Here is a 24,614-nt window from a genome sequence, read left to right on the forward strand (position 1 = left end):
TTGACAAGAGGAAAAGGAGGGAGGTGCTGAGGCCTCTGCTTACAAATGATCTGGTCAGTGACCTTAGCAATGGGAATTCAGAGAGTCCTGCACCCTGAGGGTCTGAGGGAGCACCACTGCAGGCAGGCAGAAAAAGGATGTCTTAATGCATAAGTCTTATCATGCTAACTGTACTGTCAGGATAAGCTGAGGTTGCAAGTATGTCTTCACCTGGCTTCCCTCTTAGCCAACTTTTCTGCTGCCTTCTCCACCCTTGTAAGCACTTTCATTACATTGCCACCCCAGGACAAGAGACTATGTGGCCTTCTCACAGGATCAGGGTAACCCTCAGCTGTCTTTTCAAATTTGAACATCTTGACAGATACACATCAGAAATGCAGATGTAGCAGACAAGGTAAATTGCTATTTGAGCTAATAGGAGATTCTAAAAATAAACAGGGCTTCTTAGGTTGCTCTTGGAGCCCCAGTCAGAGTTTTCAATTAAATGACATTTATAACAGCATAATTAAGAGCTGAAAAGCACCCTAAAGATACAAAGTACTAAGCTGCATAAGTAGTATGACTATTACAACCACTGGAAATGTTTGGGAGTGACATTACTCTGAACTGTATTTAATTTAGTATCTGACATAGTATAGATTCTGGAAGAGGGAGGAAAAGCATCAAATGTGGTTTTAGAAAGTGTTCATATGCCAACAGCTGATTTCTCTAAAGAGTCAATGCATGTTAACATGTACCTGTGCTGGTAGGATCGGCTGGTTACAGGAAGCGCATTTTGGTGCAAAAACCCTAGGGTGTAAGAAGAAATGTTCAAATCACATTTAAAGCTTCTTCAGAAAGTACAACCAAAAGACATATTCTAATCATGCCTTGTTTTTAGCAAAATGTAGATGCACAGGATTTGAAACTCCTCTAAATGTTTGATGATATTCAGAGAAAAGGAGATTTGGAGGATCACAGAATCACAGAATCACAGAATCCCAAGGGTTGGAAGGGACCTAAAAAGATCATCTAGTCCAACCCCCCTGCAAGAGCAGGGTAACCTACAGTACATCACACAGGAACTTGTCCAGGCGGGCCTTGAATATCTCCAGTGTAGGAGACTCCACAACCCCCCTGGGCAACCTGTTCCAGTGCTCTGTCACTCTTACAGTAAAGAAGTTCTTCCTGATGTTAACGTGGAACTTCCTATGCTCCAGTTTACACCCATTGCCCCTTGTCCTATCACTGGATATCACTGAAAAAAGCCTAGCTCCATCATCCTGACACCAACCCTTTACATATTTGTAAACATTGATGAGGTCACCCCTCAGTCTCCTCTTCTCCAAGCTAAAGAGACCCAGCTCCCTCAGCCTCTCCTCATAAGGGAGATGTTCCACTCCCTTAATCATCTTTGTGGCTCTGCGCTGGACTCCTTCAAGCAATTCCCTGTCCTTCTTGAACAGAGGGGCCCAGAACTGGACGCAATATTCCAGATGCGGCCTCACCAAGGCTGAGTAGAGGGGGAGGAGAACCTCTCTTGACCTACTAACCACTCCCTTTCTAATGCACCCTAAGATGCCATTTGCCTTCTTGGCCACAAGAGCACATTGCTGGCTCATGGTCATCCTCCTATCCACCAGGACCCCCAGGTCCCTTTCCCCTTCGCTACTTTCCAGCAGGTCAACCCCCAACCTGTACTGGTACATGGGGTTGTTCTTCCCCAGATGCAAGACTCTACACTTGCCCTTGTTAAATTTCATCAAGTTTCTCCCCGCCCAACTCTCCAGCCTGTCCAGGTCTCGCTGAATGGCAGCACAGTCCTCAGGTGTGTCAGCCACTCCTCCCAGTTTTGTGTCATCAGCAAACTTGCTGAGGGTGCACTCAGTTCCCTCATCCAGGTCATTGATGAAAATATTAAACAGCACCGGTCCCAGCACCGACCCCTGAGGAACTCCACTAGTCACAGACCTCCAGCTAGATTCTGCGCCACTGACCACAACTCTCTGCCTTCTTCCTTTCAACCAGTTCTCGATCCACCTCACTACTTGATCGTCAAGCCCACACTTCCTTAGCTTATCTATGAGGATGCTGTGGGAGACAGTATCAAATGCCTTACTGAAATCAAGAAAAACTACATCTACCGCTCTACCATCATCCCTCCACCTAGTCACTTCCTCATAGAAGGCTATAAGGTTGGTCATACATGACTTCCCCCTCATAAAACCATGTTGGCTGTTCTTAATGACCCCCTCATCCTTGATATGCCTAGTGATGGAGTCAAGAATAAGTTGTTCCATCATCTTTCCAGGGATGGAGGTAAGGCTGACCGGTCTATAATTACCCGGGTCCTCCTTCTTGCCCTTCTTATAGATTGGTGTGACCTTTGCCATGCGCCAATCCTCAGGCACCTCGCCCGTTTCCCACGACTTACCAAAGATGATGGAAAGTGGCCTAGCAATGACCTCCGCCAGCTCCCTCAGCACCCGTGGGTGCATTCCATCCGGACCCATCGATTTACAGATGTCCAGTTTGCATAGCTGATCCCTAACCCAATCCTCATCTACCAAAGCAAGAGGAGACCGATCTAGTCCAGCTTTATTGCTTAGCTCTTCCTGACCGCTAGGCATAGTGAACCCAGCCCTCTTCCCACATATGCCATTTCTCTTACCTTCCTTTACTCATAAAGCCATTCAAATTCTTCCAGAGGTTCACTCCTTTGACTGCAAAGCAGCTCCTGACTAGGGGACTGTCACTGACGTCAGGAAGACATAACTATGCTAAATAGGAGAGGGGCTGATCATGGCTACGATCTACTTAAACCAAATACATCAACCGGTCTTATTATCTACAGCTGCATTTTATGACAGTCACTGGGCCAACACTCACTCTGTCCTTGCAACACAGCCACCTTGATACCAATAGGGATGAGTACTCTTACAGCATAAGCCAAGTTACTGGTTGAATGGAGCTAAGAGCACATTGCCTTTGAGTGGAAACAGAAAGGAGTCCAAATGCTTAAACCACAAAACTTTTTTGTCAGGTGAAGCTATAATCATTCTAACACTAGCTGAGAATTACATGTCTACTGTCTAGTCTAGGTTAACCTAATTTACACTCACCAGTGTCATGCACTACCAGAATGTCAATTCTTAGAAACAGCCAGCAGAAACCTATCATCACTTGCAGAATTAACCTGATCTAATTAGTATCGAAAGTCCTGAAAGAAGTAGAGAAACAGCCACCAGAAAAGTACATCCTCTGACATAACTTTATTTTCAGTCTCACTTGGCCACTGTATGCTGCACTGGGCCCATGAAGTGACCTTTAATATAACTTTAAAATACTTTACAAAAGCCAACACATGAGAGCAGCACTTGAGGGATGTCTGAGCAAACAGGAATGACCCTTTTTATGTACAACTTACATAGGCTTACAATTATAAGGCTTATAACTATAAGGCTTATACAGGCTTATAACTATGCCAATAATTTAACTACTATAATTTTTCTAAGCATCAATGAATTTGCATACTTACGTATGGTAGTCTTTGACGCAGTAAATATTGTTCTCCACATCTACAGTGAAAGGGACTCCATCCAAACACTCGTTACACACCACACAGCGGAAGCAGCCAGGATGGTATGATTTTCCAAGGGCCTGCAAGATCTTAAGAGGAGGCAAACAGCAAAACAAGCAGATGCATGGTTACATGAGATCCAACCCCCATATACTGCTGTGTCTGATTCCTAATAATGATGGTGAGAAAAGCTCTTCAAGATGAAATTACCACTCTGCAGATCTGTCAGCAAGAGGCCTTTTAAAACAATCAACTTGCTTATTTCAGTGGGCTTCAGTTGGCTCCCAATAAAGAGAGCGAACTGTGAAAATCAGTCCAACACCCATCAGTTGTAGCTCTGCAGGGCCAGTACTGCCAACAGAAATTAAAAACAGCTTCAGAGACCACTTATTGGAAAATATGTTGCAGACAAACAGAAGCTACTGGGATACAGAGTTAATTCACAAAACTTAACAGGCTGTGACAGACAGAATCCAAAACAGTCATTACTCAAACTTGAAAAGTAAATACCAAACCAACTAAATAAATAGGTGTCCCTTCATTATTTAAGGATACTAATCCACCACAGTTACTGACTGGTTATTGCTCAGTCATAGGGGCCCATCAGTTTCTGTTAAAATTCCATCTGTATTCATGTGTTTGGATGCAGATCCATCCATCTGCCCAGGCTTTTCCCATGATGACCTTCTCTATTGCATTTTAAAGGTTTCAAGGAAGGGCCTGATGCAGTCTCAGATATACCACTACAGAACAAATCCCCACCCTCCTGGCATTCTTGTCTATAACCCTCACTGTGGCACTGGGACATCAAGGAGGATGCACCAAGCCCATGAACAAGCCTCTGGGAAAAGTGAGACATGGTATCATCTTCAGGCAGCACCAACTGCATACATTTTAGGTATAAGAAATACCTTTGGAAGGTAATTTCAAAAAGTATCTGCTAGCATCAGCGCTCAGCTTGGAGCTGCTAATAAGATGGAGATGAAAAATCTCCACAGGCCAATCTCCATGGCCCTGTAGATGATTCTATGAATAAAGATCACATCAACAGGAAATAAGAAGTGCCACTCAGAAAAATGCACAAAGTTAATTGAATTTAACCTTTTTCCCCCCTCTAATGAAGCCTTATAGTTTAGTTTTGGTTTGCAAGCCTAGCCAGAAACAACTTGCCTGTGTGTGTTGCAATCAAGGCAGCTATGCAACACACACTGTTAGCCTGGCATGGTTGTGCAGCCACCCTTTTGCACAAAGCAGCTCTTATTCAACTGCACTTTCAGCCTTGAACAGCTTCCCATGTGCTCAGGGCTGTGGGGCTGCAGCTCCCTGCTCCTTAAATGCACATGGGCACCACTGCTGTGCAGGCATGTTTATTGTATGTGTGTCCCCAGGGAGGAACATGAAGGAATTAACCAACCAAGACTGCTTAATTCCTGGAGCTCCCAGAGCTGTTTCCTTTTGTGAGAGCACACTTCCTGATGGGCTTCCAGCTACAGAGCTCCACCAATGAGATATTATGGACTCTAGTCTGGGATTCTGCCATTAAGGGCCAGTGCAAAGCATGCAAGTCAGGATACCCCTCCCAGCATGACAGAAATCTAGAAATTTGCTCTTGGGCTAAAACAAACAATATCCTTGTCCAACCAGTGGTGCCAGGATATGAGCCAGAATCCTTGTTAGTGAAGTCTCTGTTCCAGCTCATACCAAACCTCTGTGTTTGCATCACAATAGCTACTTCCATTAGGCATACTGAGGTTCACATACCTTTTAAAGAAAGAGGAAAATAGATATACTACATGATCTGCACTACTTCAGTGCGCAAGCCACTTAATTTTGTTTGGGAATTTCTGATTAAGATGAACAGACTAAATTCTTCCTACTTTTACCCACCAAAATAAATGATGCCAGCAGTATTTGGCCCAACCCACAGCTCTTTGATTCTGACTGCTATCTCCCTACAAATCCCAGTGGCAAAATGCATTTTAACTGACATGGAGCAAGTGGCAGAAGGTAAATAAAGTAAGTCACATAGCAGGCAACAAACCTCAGAACTATTGCTACTGTCCCTCTCTAGCCCAGATTCCATCCATTTGACAGAGCTCTTGCTATTCTACTGTCTCACAGAGCACACCCTATTTTCCTTTACCATGTTCTCATACAAAGCTATGCTGTATTTTTCCCCCCTTAGTATTAAAATTCTATTTATCTTTCTGTTTTTAAACTGGCATGTGGCAGAAAAAACAGCCTCCCATGATCTCAGCTAGAAAAGAAGCCTAACTTACTGTACTTTAAGAGTAATAGAGCATGAAGGTGTTTTTACTTACTGCTTTTTTAAATTTTATTTACTGTTTCAAACGTTAGATTGAAAGCAGTAAGGACACAATGATAGTCTGACTAGGGAAAAGCACAATGTCTCACAGTGCAGTGCCCAAAGTACACAAACAGCAAGCTGCCCACAGTTAGGTATTTAGGTCTCTTACCATTTCCATTATGAGGTGTCCACAAACAAAGCACTTGTCTGCTGTTTGCTGAAAACCTGAATACTATTAAAATGACAGAAAAAGAGAGGATTATTAGTAGCCACTCCTCTAGCTGCAGAAATACCTTTTAAGTCAACGCTGTGCTATTTTCCAGCCTCTGATATATATATGATAACAAACTATGCAATAGGTTTGGGAAATAGAAGCCTTTGCTTTGCTCTTGCAGCATGCTCAGATACCAGCTTGGCCTTCTGATCCAGTGCAAAGTTTCCATTCAGATGATTTTTATTTCTGAAGCCTATTTGGCAAGTTTGCATTTAGTGTGTTAGAAATAGCTTGAATTAACTCTTTTGGTTGATGATGTCGTGTAAGTAAATAACATAGGACTTACCTCCCGTCCTGGGTTTACCAGGAGCCATTTTGCTTCTTCTTAGTAACTGGTGCAAGCTCTGTGTTTTGACTTCCAGCCTGGGCAGAGAGCTGATAACACCGATTGTTTTGAATTGTTGTTAAGTAATGTTTATTCTGGCCAAGGACTTTGTGAGTCTCATGCTCTGCTGGGGACGAGGGGAGGCCGGGAGGAAGCAGAGACAGAACATATGACCCAAACCAGCCAAAGAAGTATTCCATACCACAGCACGTCATGCCCAGGGAGGTAAATGGGAGTTACCCAGAAGGGCACGGTCTCTCTTTGGGGGGGGTCGAACTCGTTCGGTGGTGGTATCGTATTCTCTTGTTATTCTCTCTTATCATTATTATCATTGGTGGTAGCAGTAGTGATTTGTGTTATACCTTAGTTACTGGGCTGATCTTATCGCAACCCGTGGGAGTTACATTCTCTTGATTCTCCTCCCCATCCCTCTGGGAGCGGGGAGGGTCGGAGGGGGGTGAGTGGATGAGCTGTGTAGATAGGTTTAAACCACGACAGTTCTTTTTGGAGCCTGAACAGGGGCACGAAGGGTTGCGATAACGACAGATCTGACCGGATTAATAGTCACTCGTCACAATGCTGATTTATTGGCTCTCAAAGCTGTTCCTCTTGGTCTCACAGGTTCAGAACTCTGTACATTACATACAGCCGGTATTTGCTGTGTTGGTGTTTTTCAAGTGTGGGGCTTGGGCTAAGGTTTTTGTCTCATTGTACTTTATTATAATGACTTGTAATACAATAGAATCATTGATCATGAAACTGATCGGTCTTATGTTCCCAGTGTGGTCACCACCTTTATACTTTGGGAGGTCTATAATAAAGGTGCTTAGCAATTTCACATCTTTTTTCTCCTTCTCGGGTGGTCAACCTGGGAAGGAGACATTCTTTTACCCTCCTAGCCCCCCTCTCAGACCATTTACAGCATCATTTGAGAGTTTAGAAGTTCTTGAATGGCCTTTTAATATTGTTGAGACCTGTTTGCTGATTGTGATGGGGATTACCATGTTGGCACGCATACAGAGTGTGTTTTGCCCACAACCATTTTGTCTGATTTCAAGAGTTAAGCAGAGTCAGGTTTGGGCCTTGTCTGGGGTTAAACGACGATATAGGAGGACCAAGAGATTTTCCCTGAGGCTGGACAGCCATGAGTGGCAGGGTGTGTGGGATAGTATGGGCAAGTATCTAGGTCAGTGTCTCCTCCAGTACTTTGGAATTTCACCACCGAACAAGTGCAAAATCTGGAAGAATTAGTAAAACACTTAAATGAGGTGTGTGGTCAGTCTGGCCATACCAGAGACGGACAAATCATGGCAACGTGCTGGGGCTTGGCCTATGCTTACAGGGCCTTGTTCAACACTATCCAGCACTTTCAAAAGGAAAAAAATGCCCCTGCATCTGAGGGCAAAGCAACAGTCAGCGCAGCTACTCCAGCTCCAAGCACAGCAGCTACATCACCCCCAGCGACAAGTACAGTCGCTACCCAAACTTTGGCTGCAACAGACAGCACGGCTACCCCAGCTCCAAGCACAGCAGCTACACCACGCCCAGCAACAAGTACAATTGCTACTCAAACCACAGTGATAATCACTGCAGCTAAACCAGAGGACCAATTTGTACCAATATCGGTTGCCCCTGTACACAAGAGAAAAAGCAAAAAGGAGGCAAGAAGGGTGAAGCAAGATGAAGAAACAATGTGTTCACCACCTGGTCCAGTATCTGAGGAGGAGTCATCATCACATGACGAAGAAGAAGAAGAGGTGACTTCTCGACCTCGGACCTCAACCGAGCTACGGAATATGCGAAAAGATTTTACCCGTCAACCAGGGGAGCACATCATCACCTGGTTGCTCCGATGCTGGGATAATGGGGCCGATGGTGACGAACTAGAAGGTAGTGAAGCCAAGCAGCTGGGATCGCTTGCTAGAGAAGGGGGAATTGACAAAGCAATTGCAAGAGAGAAAAAGTCCCTCAGTCTTTGGAGGCGGCTCTTGGCAGCTGTGAAAGAAAGGTTTCCATACAAGGACGATGTTATGAGTCGTTCGGCCAAGTGGACTACTTTAGACAAAGGCATCCAGTCTCTGAGGGAATCAGCCATCGTAGAGATGATCTATCACATCAAGCCAAATAATGGGGATGTACCCATAGACCCAGAGGAAGTCGAATGTACACGACCCATGTGGCGAAAACTAACACGGAATGCACTGTCATCATATGCCCATTCATTGGCAACAGTAACCTGGAATGATATAGTACCACTAACAGTGGATGAAATGATTCATAAACTTCGAGAGTTCGAAGACAACCTCACCCCTTCCATCATCTCAGCTGTGGAAAAACTGTCCCAGGATCTCAAACAATTGAGGGACGATCTATCTGATTTATCCAGCTCCTCACGTGTACCAACACATGTCTCAGCTATTAACAAAAGGCGTCCTATTCTTCGAGAGAGAAGATACAGGAGGTATACGCCACGGGCCACCCTATGGTTTATCTGCGGGATCACGGAGAAGACATGACGAAGTGGGATGGAAAACCTACTTCAGCTTTGGAGGAACTGGTGGGCGAATTGAAGAGGGGAGCAAGGCCCAAGACTCATCATCCCATGAGAGCTGCGGCTTCAGTCTCTGGTGAGCAGGCCCCCAGATGGAGTGGAAGAGCTGACTTTACTCCAGCTCCTGTGATAACGAAGAATAATCCCTTTCAATATGACTTAAGTGTTCAAAGCTGTGATAACTATTAGAGGGGCCCTGCCTCCAGCCAAGTGGAGGTAGGGGATAATCGGATTTACTGGACTGTGTGGGTCAAATGGCCTGGCACATCAGTCCCACAGAAGTATAAGGCTTTAGTAGATACTGGTGCACAGTGTACCCTGATGCCGTCAAGCTGTCAAGGGGTGGAACCCATCTATATTTCTGGAGTGACAGGAGGATCCCAAGAGTTGACTGTACTGGAGGCTGAAATCAGCCTGACTGGGAGGAAATGGCAAAAACACCCCATTGTGACTGGTCCAGAGGTTCCATGCATCCTCGGCATAGACTACCTCAGGAGAGGGTACTTCAAAGACCCAAAAGGGTACCGATGGGCTTTTGGTATTGCTGCTTTGGAGACAGAGGAAATTGAGCAGCTGTCCACCTTGCCTGGTCTCTCAGAGGATCCTTCTGTTGTGGGGTTGCTGAAAGTCGAAGAACAACAAGTGCCAATCGCGACCACAACAGTGCACCGGCGGCAATATCGCACCAACCGAGACTCCCTGATTCCTATCCATCAGCTGATTCGTAGACTGGAGAATCAGGGAGTGATCAGCAGGACCCGCTCACCCTTTAATAGCCCCATATGGCCAGTGCGAAAGTCTAACGGAGAGTAGAGACTAACAGTAGACTATCGTGGCCTGAATGAAGTCACACCACCCTTGAGTGCTGCCGTACCGGACATGCTAGAACTTCAGTATGAATTAGAGTCAAAGGCAGCCAAGTGGTATGCCACGATTGATATTGCCAATGCATTTTTCTCAATTCCTTTGGCAGCAGAGTGCAGGCCACAGTTTGCTTTTACTTGGAGGGGTGTCCAGTTCACTTGGAACCGACTGCCCCAGGGGTGGAAACACAGCCCTACCATTTGCCATGGATTGATCCAGACTGCACTGGAACAGGGGCAAGCTCCAGAACACCTGCAATACATTGATGACATTATCGTGTGGGGCGATACAGCGGAAGAAGTCTTTGAGAAAGGGAGGAAAATAATCCAACTCCTGCTGAAAGCCGGTTTTGCCATAAAACGGAGTAAGGTCAAGGGACCTGCACAGGAGATTCAATTTTTGGGAATAAAGTGGCAAGATGGACATAGACAGATCCCCACAGATGTGATCAACAAGATACCAGCAATGTCTCCACCAACTAATAAGAAAGAAACACAAGCTTTCTTGGGTGCTGTGGGGTTCTGGAGAATGCACATCCCAAATTACAGTTCGATTGTAAGCCCTCTCTATCATGTGACCCGGAAGAAGAATGATTTTAAATGGGGCCCTGAGCAACAACAAGCCTTTGAGCAAATTAAACGCGAGATAGTTCATGCAGTAGCCCTCGGACCAGTCCGGACCAGGCCAGATGTTAAAAATGTACTGTACACCGCAGCTGGGGAAAATGGTCCTACCTGGAGCCTCTGGCAGAAAGCTCCAGGGGAGACTCGAGGTCGACCCCTCAGCTTTTGGAGTCGGGGGTACAAAGGATCTGAGGCTACCTATACCCCAACTGAGAAAGAGATACTGGCAGCCTATGAAGGGGTTCGAGCTGCTTCGGAAGTGATTGGCACTGAAGCACAGCTCCTCCTGGCACCCCGGTTGCCTGTACTGGGCTGGATGTTCAAAGGCAGGGTCTCCTCTACACATCATGCAACTGATGCTACATGGAGTAAATGGGCTGCACTAATTACACAACGAGCTCGAATAGGAAATCCCAGTCGTCCAGGCATTCTAGAAGTCATCATGGACTGGCCAGAGGGCAAAGATTTTGGAATGTCACTAGAGGAGGAGGTGATGCGTGCTGAAGAGGCCCCACCATATAACAAACTGTCAGAAAGTGAAAAACAGTATGCCTTGTTTACTGATGGGTCCTGCCACATTGTGGGAAAGCATCGGAGATGGATGGCAGCCGTATGGAGTCCTCGACGACAAGTTGCAGAAACTGCTGAAGGAGAGGGCGAATCGAGTCAGTTTGCAGAGGTGAAAGCCATCCAGCTGGCCCTGGACATTGCTGAACGAGAAAAGTGGCCAGTATTTTATCTCTACACTGACTCATGGATGGTGGCAAATGCCCTGTGGGGGTAGTTGCAGCAATGGAAGCAGAGCAACTGGCAACGCAGAGGTAAACACATCTGGGCTGCTGCACTGTGGCAAGATATCGCTGCCCGGGTGCAGAACCTGTTGATGAAAGTACGCCATGTAGATGCACATGTACCCAAGAGTCGGGCCACTGAGGAACACCAGAACAACCAACAAGTGGATAAAGCTGCTAAGATTGAAGTGGCTCAGATGGACTTAGACTGGCAACATAAAGGTGAATTATTTTTGGCCCGGTGGGCCCATGACACTTCAGGCCATCAGGGCAGAGATGCAACATATAGATGGGCCCGTGACCGAGGTATGGACTTCACAATGGACACTATTGCCCAGGTTATTCATGAGTCTGAAACATGTGTTGCAATTAAACAAGCCAAACGGTTAAAGCCTCTTTGGTATGGAGGACGATGGCTGAAGTACAAATATGGGGAGGCCTGGCAGATTGACTATATCACACTCCCACCAACCCACCAAGGCAAGCGCCATGTGCTTACTATGGTGGAAGCAACCACCGGATGGCTTGAAACATACGCCGTGCCCCACGCCACTGCCCGGAACACTATCCTAGGCCTTGAGAAACAGATTTTGTGGCGACACGGCACCCCAGAGAGAATTGAGTCAGACAATGGGACTCATTTCCAGAATAACCTTATAGACACTTGGGCCAAAGAGCATGGCATTGAGTGGGTATATCACATCCCATACCATGCACCAGCCTCTGGGAAAATCGAACAGTACAATGGGCTGTTAAAAACCACACTGAGAGCAATGGGTGGGGGAACTTTCAAGCATTGGGATACACACTTACCAAAGGCCACCTGGTTGGTTAACACAAGAGGATCGGCCAATAGATCTGGCCCAGCCCAGTCAGAACTTTTACATATTGTAGAGGGGGACAAAGTTCCTGTGGTGCACATGAAGAATTTGCTGGGGAAGACAGTTTGGGTTATTCCTGCTTCAGGTAAAGGCAAACCCACTCGTGGGATTGCTTTTGCTCAGGGACCCAGATATACTTGGTGGGTGATGCGGGAAGATGGGGAATCACAGAATCACAGAATCCCAAGGGTTGGAAGGGACCTAAAAAGATCATCTAGTCCAACCCCCCTGCAAGAGCAGGGTAACCTACAGTACATCACACAGGAACTTGTCCAGGCGGGCCTTGAATATCTCCAGTGTAGGAGACTCCACAACCCCCCTGGGCAACCTGTTCCAGTGCTCTGTCACTCTTACAGTAAAGAAGTTCTTCCTGATGTTAACGTGGAACTTCCTATGTTCCAGTTTACACCCATTGCCCCTTGTCCTATCACTGGATATCACTGAAAAAAGCCTAGCTCCATCATCCTGACACCTACCCTTCACATATTTGTAAACATTGATGAGGTCACCCCTCAGTCTCCTCTTCTCCAAGCTAAAGAGACCCAGCTCCCTCAGCCTCTCCTCATAAGGGAGATGTTCCACTCCCTTAATCATCTTTGTGGCTCTGCGCTGGACTCCTTCAAGCAATTCCCTGTCCTTCTTGAACAGAGGGGCCCAGAACTGGACGCAATATTCCAGATGCGGCCTCACCAAGGCTGAGTAGAGCGGGAGGAGAACCTCTCTTGACCTACTAACCACTCCCTTTCTAATGCATCCTAAGATGCCATTTGCCTTCTTGGCCACAAGAGCACATTGCTGGCTCATGGTCATCCTCCTATCCACCAGGACCCCCAGGTCCCTTTCCCCTTCACTACTTTCCAGCAGGTCAACCCCCAACCTGTACTGGTACATGGGGTTGTTCTTCCCCAGATGCAAGACTCTACACTTGCCCTTGTTAAATTTCATCAAGTTTCTCCCCGCCCAACTCTCCAGCCTGTCCAGGTCTCGCTGAATGGCAGCACAGTCCTCTGGTGTGTCAGCCACTCCTCCCAGTTTTGTGTCATCAGCAAACTTGCTGAGGGTGCACTCAGTTCCCTCATCCAGGTCATTGATGAAAATATTAAACAGCACCGGTCCCAGCACCGACCCCTGGGGAACTCCACTAGTCACAGACCTCCAGCTAGATTCTGCGCCATTGACCACAACTCTCTGCCTTCTTCCTTTCAACCAGTTCTCGATCCACCTCACTACTTGACCGTCAAGCCCACACTTCCTTAGCTTATCTATGAGGATGCTGTGGGAGACAGTATCAAATGCCTTACTGAAATCAAGAAAAACTACATCTACCGCTCTACCATCATCCCTCCACCTAGTCACTTCCTCATAGAAGGCTATAAGGTTGGTCATACATGACTTCCCCCTCATAAAACCATGTTGGCTGTTCTTAATGACCCCCTCATCCTTGATATGCCTAGTGATGGAGTCAAGAATAAGTTGTTCCATCATCTTTCCAGGGATGGAGGTAAGGCTGACCGGTCTATAATTACCCGGGTCCTCCTTCTTGCCCTTCTTATAGATTGGTGTGACCTTTGCCATGCGCCAATCCTCAGGCACCTCGCCCGTTTCCCACGACTTACCAAAGATGATGGAAAGTGGCCTAGCAATGACCTCCGCCAGCTCCCTCAGCACCCGTGGGTGCATTCCATCCGGACCCATCGATTTACAGATGTCCAGTTTGCATAGCTGATCCCTAACCCAATCCTCATCTACCAAAGCAAACTCCTCCTTTGTCCTGACTCCTTCTGGGGCTATAGAAATCCGGGGCCCTCGGGGAGAGTCTGCAGGAGTAAAGACAGAGGCAAAGAAGGCATTCAGCACCTCTGCCTTCTTTATATCCTCTGTCTCCAGGGTACCCACTTCGTTCAGCAGTGGGCCTATATTGCCTCTTGTTTTAGTTTTATTTGCTATGTATTTGAAGAAGCCCTTTCTATTGTCTTTAACCCGACTAGCAAGATTGAGTTCCAAGGAGGCCTTAGCTGTCCTAATTGCCTCCCTACATCCTCTAACAACTGTCCTATATTCCTCCCAAGCGGCCAGCCCCTCCTTCCATAATCCATAGATTCTCCTTTTCCACTTGAGTTTGCCCAGCAGCTCCTTGTTTAACCACGCCGGTCTCCTAGATCCCTTACTTGACTTCCTACTCATTGGGACGCTCCGATCCTGAGCTTGGAAGAAGAGGTCCTTGAATGCTAACCAACTATCTTGAGCCCCTTTACCGCCTAGTACACTTTCCCATGAGACTTCCCTTAGCAGTTGACTGAAGAGGCCAAAGTTGGCCCTTCGGAAATCCAGAACTGTGGCTTTGCTAGGTATTCTATTCCTCCCACACAGGATCCTAAACTCCACCATCTCATGGTCACTGCAGCCAAGGCTGCCATTGACCGTCACCACTTCGACCAAACCCTCCTTGTTGGCGAGCACTAAATCTAGCAGCGCTGCTCCCCTAGTTGGTACGTCCACCATTTGCATTAAGAAATTATCATCAATGCACTCGAGGAACCTCCTAGACTGTGAATGACTGGCTGTGTGAGTCTTCCAGCAAATATCGGGGAAGTCCGATGTATACCTCAAGGGGATTTGATTTTAGGGGAAAACAGTCAATGAACTTAATTGTATGCTGTTGCCTGCTGTGTAATACTTTTATAGATGTCTTCAGGTCAGCAGCGACTGGCCCTGACTTCCCTCCAACCATCATCCCAACAGAGAATGAATTCTGATAGAACCAGACGAGTTGTGCAGTGAAGGAACAATCAGCATCAGCAGGCAATGATCCAACACTGCACACAGCCTTTCCTGCCCTGAAAGACTGTTACAAGGGATGGAACCTGACATCATGGACCGAATGGACTCAACAGCATTATAGGGATTGGTCCATGCACTAAGAAATGATTTCTTTGTCTCTGTGTGTGTGTGGATGTATATATATATATATGTAAGAGAGATGGTATATTGAAAATGTGGGATCTAAGCATGACGTGAATGGTATGGAATAAGAGGTGGATACTGTCCTGGGTTTACCAGGAGCCGTTTTGCTCCTTCTTAGTAACTGGTGCAAGCTCTGTGTTTTGACTTCCAGCCTGGGCAGAGAGCTGATAACACCGATTGTTTTGAATTGTTGTTAAGTAATGTTTATTCTGGCCAAGGACTTTGTGAGTCTCATGCTCTGCTGGGGACGAGGGGAGGCCGGGAGGAAGCAGAGACAGAACACCTGACCCAAACTAGCCAAAGAGTTATTCCATACCACAGCACGTCATGCCCAGGGAGGTAACTGGCAGTTACCCGGAAGGGCACGGTCTCTCTTTGGGGGGGTCGAACTCGTTCGGTGGTGGTATCATATTCTCTTGTTATTTTCTCTTATCATTATTATCATTGGTGGTAGCAGTAGTGATTTGTGTTATACCTTAGTTACTGGGCTGTTCTTATCTCAACCTATGGGAGTTACATTCTTTTGATTCTCCTCCCCATCCCTCCGGGAGCGGGGAGGGTCAGAGGGGGGTGAGTGGATGAGCTGTGTGGATCGGTTTAAACCACACCTCCCAACTCCTATTCAAATTAGTGACCAGATGCTTACTGACCTCAGATTTTGACCTACATTTCACTCTATATGCAGGCTAGAAAAATGAAGACAGGCCCAAGGAGGATTTAGCTGCCTCATGGATATGAAGCATTTTATCCAGAGAAGAAACTAAAAGTCTAGTCATAGGAGCTTGGGCTTCCTGCAAAATGTGGACAACAGTAAGGTATCTTAGAAAGATGATACAAACCCCAACCAGCCTATGCTCCATCCTGCAGTGGGAAATGGGAAGGCTGATCAGGCCTGGCAGCAGAGCCCTCTTGGGTTCAAATGCCAGGGGCATGGCAGCAGGGAGGCACTTCGCCCACTTGGGACCAAAGCTTTGTGTTCCCTGCCTGAGTTGTTTTGACCTTAACTTTGTACTTGCATCACCAAAGCAGATCCTGTTTCAGATGTCAAAGTCTGTCTTTAGCCCTGTGTTTAGAAGTATACAAAAAATACCAAGGTTATCAGGCCAGACAACCGACGTACCAAACAACCTCCCTACAGGCAAGAGGCATTTGCCTGAGGAACTCCAGCCATGTAATTCTGAAACTGATATTTGCAGTGGTTGAACTTTACCCTCACCTGCTGCAGTCCCATATAAGCAAAGTGCTGTGCATGCACTCTTTCCTGCCAGAGGGAAGGGGTGCCCAGTTATTTGTATGGTATTACAGAGTAATACTTATTTCAGCAATTAAGGTTGTAGCAAAGCTCACCTGAAACGTACTTCAGTTGCACAAGATAAAAGAGAGGGAATGGGGAGGATGAGTGTAAACTGGACTCTTCTCCCAGAGCACAGGTTAATTGGTTCAGGCATCTAATGTATCCTCAGAGCCTCAGCCCAAGACAGTTTACAGCTTGCTCCTTTCCCCCCTTGATTTAGTGAGGATTAACTGTCCTCTCACTTCACAAGCCAGTGTTTCCCAGCCTAGAGCTGCCATATGTTTTCCTTTTTATTGGTGTGAAAGGATTACATATTATTTCCCATCAATACATTGGAGACAAAATTACTGCTGCTATGCAACAGAGTGATTATGAAGGAAAAGGTCTTGCAGACTCTGACGGGCCCAGAAAGTCAGTAAGTGACAGTATGGCAGCTGTCACAGGTCCAGATTTACTACACACTGAGGAACACAGCTCATGCAATCCTAAGAAACTTAAACTTCATTAAAAGAGACCAGGGTGCTGAGGAACAAATACAGAGTCCAATAGTCCTAGCTGGCTATTTCTACAAGATACCAGTTTTTGCCTTTTTTCTTTTTCTTATAGATGCAGAACAGAAGGCCTCACTGCTTGGGATGCTTCTTGGCTGCACTGTATCTGAGTAGCCATCTAGCTAGACTATTTCCTAAGGTTGCAAACTTGAGGGTTACTGGAAACAGATGGGTAGGTCCAAGTGGCACAGACAGCAAAGGATTAACAATAGTAAAAACCCAACTAATTCTAAAATCCTGCTGGAATGAATTTACCAGCACCATCTGGCTGTCACTGGATAAGGAATGCAAAGGAGTATTTACCCAGCTATTAAGAGGGAACATTACTCTCCAAGAACAGAATGGTATAGTGGTCAGAATAATGTCATTTATTGCTAACTAGATTGTCATAAATTACAGTTTGTCAGAAAGAAAGGTTTTGTTGACACAAAATCACTATTTATATGACTAACCCTATTAAACTAAAACCATGATTTTTTTTTTTTTAACAAAAGAATTGTTATTTGTTAAACACATCCAGAACTGGATTATCCAGTTATGACTTTGCAAAATTGCAGTTAGTCTAATTAGCAGTGATAATGTATTTCATGGGTTCAGGGAGCTGTCCTTTACCATTACACTCTCTTCTGATCACAGTCTCGATCCCAGATAAAAAGTGAGATCGGGGTTTTGGATTAATCTCTGCTTGTGCTTTAAATCTACCTGGACTGGAACAGAATAACAGCCTCAGATCCCAGCAGCAGTTTTCTACATGATGGTACTACTGTGAACACTAGTGTTTAAAGGTAAACAATAAATTATTTTCTCTACATTTTTGTAGCTCACTTGTCAACTTCTGCTTTGTAGTGTTTGTTCTTAACTTGGAGACTTCAAACAGGGTTCTTGTGCTAAGTTTTCAATTTTAGAAGCAGAGCTTACAAAGTCTTAAAATACTAATTAAAATTGGCAACCTCTGTCTTTGAAGCATTTCATTATTATTAACCTTCACAAAACTTGTGTGCGCAATGAGAGAGAACTTGTGACTTGCTCCAGACTGCAGACAAGGCAGAATGGCCTCTTTATTATCTCTCAGCACACCCAAGAGTCTCCCCAGTGGTGGATGCCCAGTGTGGCTGGGTGGAAGAAGCACTGGTCCCCCAGAGCTTGTGAACTAGGTAACTGCAAGAGAAGAGGAAGTTATGTTCTACAAACTTGTAACCTCTTTTATTAGTGACATAGTTGGAGGGGGAAAATGAGCTTTTGCACACACCAGCCTCCCTCACAACCTGAAGACATAGAAAAAAAATTGAGGTGAAACAGTGAAATAATGCAGGCTGATAGGCAAGAGCCTTGTGGAGAAGACAACACACAGCTATGCTTCCTGTGCACAGGGTATGTTATACATGCAGTTTCATTCAGGATCACAGAATCACAGAATCACAGAATCCCAAGGGTTGGAAGGGACCTCAAAAGATCATCTAGTCCAACCCCCCTGCAAGAGCAGGGTAACCTACAGTACATCACACAGGAACTTGTCCAGGCGGGCCTTGAATATCTCCAGTGTAGGAGACTCCACAACCCCCCTGGGCAACCTATTCCAGTGCTCTATCACTCTTACAGTAAAGAAGTTCTTCCTGATGTTAACGTGGAACTTCCTATGCTCCAGTTAACACCTATTGCCCCTTGTCCTATCACTGGATATCACTGAAAAAAGCCTAGCTCCATCATCCTGACACCCACCCTTTACATATTTGTAAACATTGATGAGGTCACCCCTCAGTCTCCTCTTCTCCAAGCTAAAGAATCACAGAATCACAGAATCCCAAGGGTTGGAAGGGACCTCAAAAGATCATCTAGTCCAACCCCCCTGCAAGAGCAGGGTAACCTACAGTACATCACACAGGAACTTGTCCAGGCGGGCCTTGAATATCTCCAGTGTAGGAGACTCCACAACCCCCCTGGGCAACCTGTTCCAGTGCTCTGTCACTCTTACAGTAAAGAAGTTCTTCCTGATGTTAACGTGGAACTTCCTATGCTCCAGTTTACACCTATTGCCCCTTGTCCTATCACTGGATATCACTGAAAAAAGCCTAGCTCCATCATCCTGACACCCACCCTTTACATATTTGTAAACATTGATGAGGTCACCCCTCAGTCTCCTCTTTTGCAAGCTAAAGAGACCCAGCTCCCTCAGCCTCTCCTCATAAGGGAGATGTTCCACTCCCTTAATCATCTTTGTGGCTCTGCGCTGGACTCCTTCAAGCAATTCCCTGTCCTTCTCGAACAGAGGGGCCCAGAACTGGACGCAATATTCCAGATGCGGCCTCACCAAGGCTGAGTAGAGGGGGAGGAGAACCTCTCTTGACCTACTAACCACTCCCTTTCTAATGCACCCTAAGATGCCATTTGCCTTCTTGGCCACAAGAGCACATTGCTGGCTCATGGTCATCCTCCTATCCACCAGGACCCCCAGGTCCCTTTCCCCTTCACTACTTTCCAGCAGGTCAACCCCCAACCTGTACTGGTACATGGGGTTGTTCTTCCCCAGATGCAAGACTCTACACTGGCCCTTGTTAAATTTCATCAAGTTTCTCCCCGCCCAACTCTCCAGCCTGTCCAGGTCTCGCTGAATGGCAGCACAGCCTTCTGGTGTGTCAGCCACTCCTCCCAGTTTTGTGTCATCAGCAAACTTGCTGAGGGTGCACTCAGTTCCCTCATCCAGGTCATTGATGAAAATATTAAACAGCACCGGTCCCAGCACCGACCCCTGGGGAACTCCACTAGTCACAGACCTCCAGCTAGATTCTGCGCCATTGACCACAACTCTCTGCCTTCTTCCTTTCAACCAGTTCTCGATCCACCTCACTACTTGATCGTCAAGCCCACACTTCCTTAGCTTATCTATGAGGATGCTGTGGGAGACAGTATCAAATGCCTTACTGAAATCAAGAAAAACTACATCTACCGCTCTACCATCATCCCTCCACCTAGTCACTTCCTCATAGAAGGCTATAAGGTTGGTCATACATGACTTCCCCCTCATAAAACCATGTTGGCTGTTCTTAATGACCCCCTCATCCTTGATATGCCTAGTGATGGAGTCAAGAATAAGTTGTTCCATCATCTTTCCAGGGATGGAGGTAAGGCTGACCGGTCTATAATTACCCGGGTCCTCCTTCTTGCCCTTCTTATAGATTGGTGTGACCTTTGCCATCCGCCAATCCTCAGGCACCTCTCCCGTTTCCCACGACTTACCAAAGATGATGGAGAGTGGCCTAGCAATGACCTCCGCCAGCTCCCTCAGCACCCGTGGGTGCATTCCATCCGGACCCATCGATTTACAGATGTCCAGATTGCATAGCTGATCCCTAACCCAGTCCTCATCTACCAAAGCAAACTCCTTTGTCCTGACTCCTTCTGGGGCTATAGAAATCCGGAGCCCTCGGAGAGTGTGCAGGAGTAAAGACAGAGGCAAAGAAGGCATTCAGCACCTCTGCCTTCTTTATATCCTCTGTCTCCAGGGCACCCACTTCGTTCAGCAGTGGGCCTATATTGCCTCTTGTGTTAGTTTTATTTGCTATGTATTTGAAGAAGCCCTTTCTATTGTCTTTAACCCGACTAGCAAGATTGAGTTCCAAGGAGGCCTTAGCTGTCCTAATTGCCTCCCTACATCCTCTAACAACTGTCCTATATTCCTCCCAAGTGGCCAGCCCCTCCTTACATAATCCATAGATTCTCCTTTTCCACTTGAGTTTGCCCAGCAGCTCCTTGTTTAACCACGCCGGTCTCCTAGATCCCTTACTTGATTTCCTACTCATTGGGACGCTCCGATCCTGAGCTTGGAAGAAGCGGTCCTTGAATGCTAACCAACTATCTTGAGCCCCTTTACCGCCTAGTACCCTTTCCCATGAGACTTCCCTTAGCAGTTGACTGAAGAGGCCAAAGTTGGCCCTTCGGAAATCCAGAACTGTGGCTTTCCTAGGTATTCTATTCCTCCCACACAGGATCCTAAACTCCACCATCTCATGGTCACTGCAGCCAAGGCTGCCATTGACCGTCACCACTTCGACCAAACCCTCCTTGTTGGCGAGTACTAAATCTAGCAGCGCTGCTCTCCTAGTTGGTACGTCCACCATTTGCATTAAGAAATTATCATCAATGAAATCGAGGAACCTCCTAGACTGTGAATGACTGGCTGTGTGAGTCTTCCAGCAAATATCGGGGTAGTTAAAATCCCCCACGACGACTAAGGCATGTAGTCGCGAGGCTACTTCCAGTTGCCTGTAGAAAGCCTCATCAACTCCTTCGTCCTGATCAGGAGGTCTGTAATAGACCCCCACAACTGTATCACCTGTGCCAGTCTGTCCCTTAATTTGTACCCACAGACATTCCACTTGCTCCTCATCCGACCCCGGACAGAACTCAATACATTCTGGTTGCTCTCTCACGTAAAGAGCAACTCCACCACCTCGCTTCGCTGACCTATCTTTCCTAAAAAGGACATAGCCATCCATGACCACATTCCAGTCATGTGAACTGTCCCACCATGTCTCTGTAATTGCCACTAGATCATAACCTTTAGCCCGCACACAGACTTCTAACTCCTCCTGTTTATTCCCCATGCTGCGTGCATTGGTGTACAGGCATTTCAGGGAGCGAGTCCTAGTACCCTTTTTCCCCTGCGGGACAGGGTCTAAAAAGCTATCCTTTCCCACAAGTGAAACAAGAGATTGATAGTCCTCCTTAGCCCGCCATCCTTCAATCCCTAGCATGTTCCTCTTGGGCTTGTCCCCAACAGGCCCAGTTAAATCCCCTCCCCCCTTCATAACTAGTTTAAAGCCCTGTCAATAAGCCCTGCTAACTCCTGCCCCAAAACCCTTTTTCCTCTCTGGGACTGGTGTATCCCGCCTGTCACCAGCAAACCAGGTGTCACATACAGCAGCCCGTGACTGAAAAACCCAAACCCCTGCCTTTGGCACCAGTCACGTAGCCATACATTAACCTGCAGAGTCTTCTTATATATCCCTTCACCCTCGCTTGCAACAGGTATGGAGGCAAACACCACTTGCGCTCCAGACCCTTTAACCAGCCGTCCCAGGGCCCTGTAGTCTCTCTTCATTGCCCTTACGTTCCTCGTAATAATTTCGTCACTGCCAACCTGAAAAACCATCAGCGGATAGTAGTCAGACGGCTGCACCAGTTCAGAGAGTTTCTTTTTAACATCTCTAATCCGAGCCCCAGGCAGGCAGCAGACCTCCCTGTGGGGTGGATCCGGTCGACAAATGGGCCCTTCTGTTCCCCTCAGAAGGGAGTCACCCACCACAATTACTCTTCTTTTCTTCTTGGTTGGGGAAGTTCTGAGGCATGGGGGTGAGTGACAAGCCCTGGGTGACTCACTAGATAGATTTGCCTCTCCATCTCCATTCACCTGGCCCTGAATTTCCAAGACCTCGTACCTGTTATTCAAGGGCAATTGGGAGGGAGGAAGGGATTGTGAGGGTTTTCGCTTACCTCTCTGAGGAGGGACCTCCCTCCATACATCCTTGTCCATTAAGCTCTCTCCTTCTGTCTGATGGTAGGAGGGAAGGGGATCCATAACTTGTTGAACCACTTCCCTCTGCCCTTGCCTTAGGGTGTGGCTCCACCAATCTATTTCACTTTCACACTCTCTAATGGCTCTCAACCTTTCAACATCCTCCCTCAGTTCAGCCACCTGCCTGAGCAGGTCATTTATTTGCTCACAGCGAACACAAGCAGTATCACTGGCTCCCTCCAATACAAGTGCCAGGCTCAGGCATTCGCTGCAGCCAGAGACCTGCACAGCTGCATGTCTGCAGGAAGGCTCAGTCTGGGTACCCACATTAGTACTCACTACAGCTTTCGATCGTGTTGTAACCATGATCTATCTGGTCAATCAATCAGTCTACGTCTCTCAGCACTCCTTCCCCCTCCTGTACTCCAGGCAAGTCCTCTCGATGAGGCGGTTAGAACGCTTCCCTGCCTGCTCGAACTGCCGCACAAACTGCCTCAACCCACTGCCTCGACGCTCTCTGCAAACTGCCTCGACGCTCTGTTTGCCGGCTCTGGTCGCCGCGCTCCCTGGGAAGGTTTTTTAGCCACTCCCAGCTGGTGCCACTCCTCCTGGCTCCGCCCCCTGTGAGTCAGCCCCTCGGGGGAGCTGAGCTTCCGAGTCCTGGGCAAGTCCTGTTGAGAACTTTAGGCTCCCTCCTCAGTGGCTCTTGTCGCTCTGAGTTGAGGCTCCTGGACGCTGATCTCTCCCCTCTCCGCTCCGGTGTTGCAGGCGTCCTCTCTCAAGCTACTCACCTCAGCAACTCAGTCCTGGGCTCAGTTCTAGACTTACTCTATAAGGTTTTGTATATGCCAGGTTTTTATTTGGGGGTTTTTTGGTTGGATTTTTTTTTTTATTATTTTTATTATTATTTTGTTGGCAGACCAGTAAGATTATGCAAACACAGACCAGTCTCAAACTAGACAGAAATGTTCAGAAATCTACAGTCTGTACCCAGGACAAATAAGAAGCATAATTTTCAACTTTCCCAAATATTCATTACAGATACCCAATTAAGCATATATAAAATCATTAAAAGAAGTTGTTTTAAAAAGAACGCCTCTGAGATTCAAAGCTGAAAATGAACTATTACCCTTTACTCTCACTTCTGTGACTTAGAAATAAGATAGTAGTTACCAGAATGCAAAGAAAACAAGTGCATGTTGAAAAGCTGGCATAGTATTTTTCCTGATTTCTTAGTTTGGTTCCAACTGTTTCCTCCTATATTTACCTTGTCCTTGACTTATCTCCCAGGATAACAAAATCTCACTTTATGTGCATGAATCAAGAAATTGTAATCAAGCTCCCCAATGATACTTCTATAAAATAAGACTCTGGGAAATTAAATAAACCTTGAGAAATATGTTAATTATGTTAGAATAGAAGAGTAAAAATAAAGTATAAGACTTGGCTGGCTGATCTTTTCTTTTGTTTGCTGTCAAATATACTTTGATTATCAAACAGGCAAAAAACTCTCAAATGATTCTGTCCAAAAGTCTTTGTTTCAATGCAAGAGGAAAACAAGTCCCTTCTGTCCTGAATATTTAGGCCTCTTACTGTCCTCCCGTGATAATCTTGGGGTTTATAATTATTCTGTCTAACGTACAATATATCCAAAAGAAATTAACAATAACTTTTGAGCATATAATGAACAATTATGCATGGAGGGTAATCCCACCAAGTACTATGAGAAACAATTTCTCCTGTCTGCCCTCAGTCCTGTAACTAAGCCTGGTTGTCTACCCAGGGCCTTTTAAAGTTTGATCTTATCATCATGATTTTCTAAAGCAAAAACATTCAGAAAATAGCATGCCTGAAAAAGGTTACAGGACCCCAAATTTCTACCTTAGGCAACATCAGATCTCTGAAAAGACATGTCACTGCTTCTCCTTCGCATGCCTGTGCCCAAGGAGAGGCTGATGCACTTCCCTGATGTTATGCACTCAACAAAACAAAACCTTCCTCTGGAAACAGACCCTGGAATCTCATTCAGACCCATTTTCTTCTTTAATGAGGATGTTCAAAACCTGTTAAAGGTCTGTGCAAGCAGATAGAGAGGGTTACATTTCAGTAGGTGTGGC

At 46.3% G+C, this 24,614-nt stretch overlaps 1 protein-coding gene across 2 annotated transcripts in view; it reads right to left on the reverse strand.

Annotated features, from left to right (window-relative positions):
• The window catches only part of LOC136004338 (Wilms tumor protein 1-interacting protein homolog), a 130,367-nt gene that overhangs the window by 12,719 nt on the left and 93,034 nt on the right, over positions 1-24,614 (reverse strand). For both annotated transcript variants that reach the window (XM_065660767.1, XM_065660766.1), the window contains 3 exons: positions 6,037-6,099; positions 3,518-3,648; positions 738-789 (listed from right to left, as the gene is read on the reverse strand). In XM_065660767.1, coding sequence (XP_065516839.1) covers positions 738-789; positions 3,518-3,648; positions 6,037-6,099 — 246 coding nt within the window. The remainder of the gene's footprint in view (positions 1-737; positions 790-3,517; positions 3,649-6,036; positions 6,100-24,614) is intronic.

This window comes from Lathamus discolor, chromosome W (genome assembly GCF_037157495.1).
Source record: "Lathamus discolor isolate bLatDis1 chromosome W, bLatDis1.hap1, whole genome shotgun sequence".
NCBI lineage: Eukaryota > Metazoa > Chordata > Aves > Psittaciformes > Psittacidae > Lathamus > Lathamus discolor.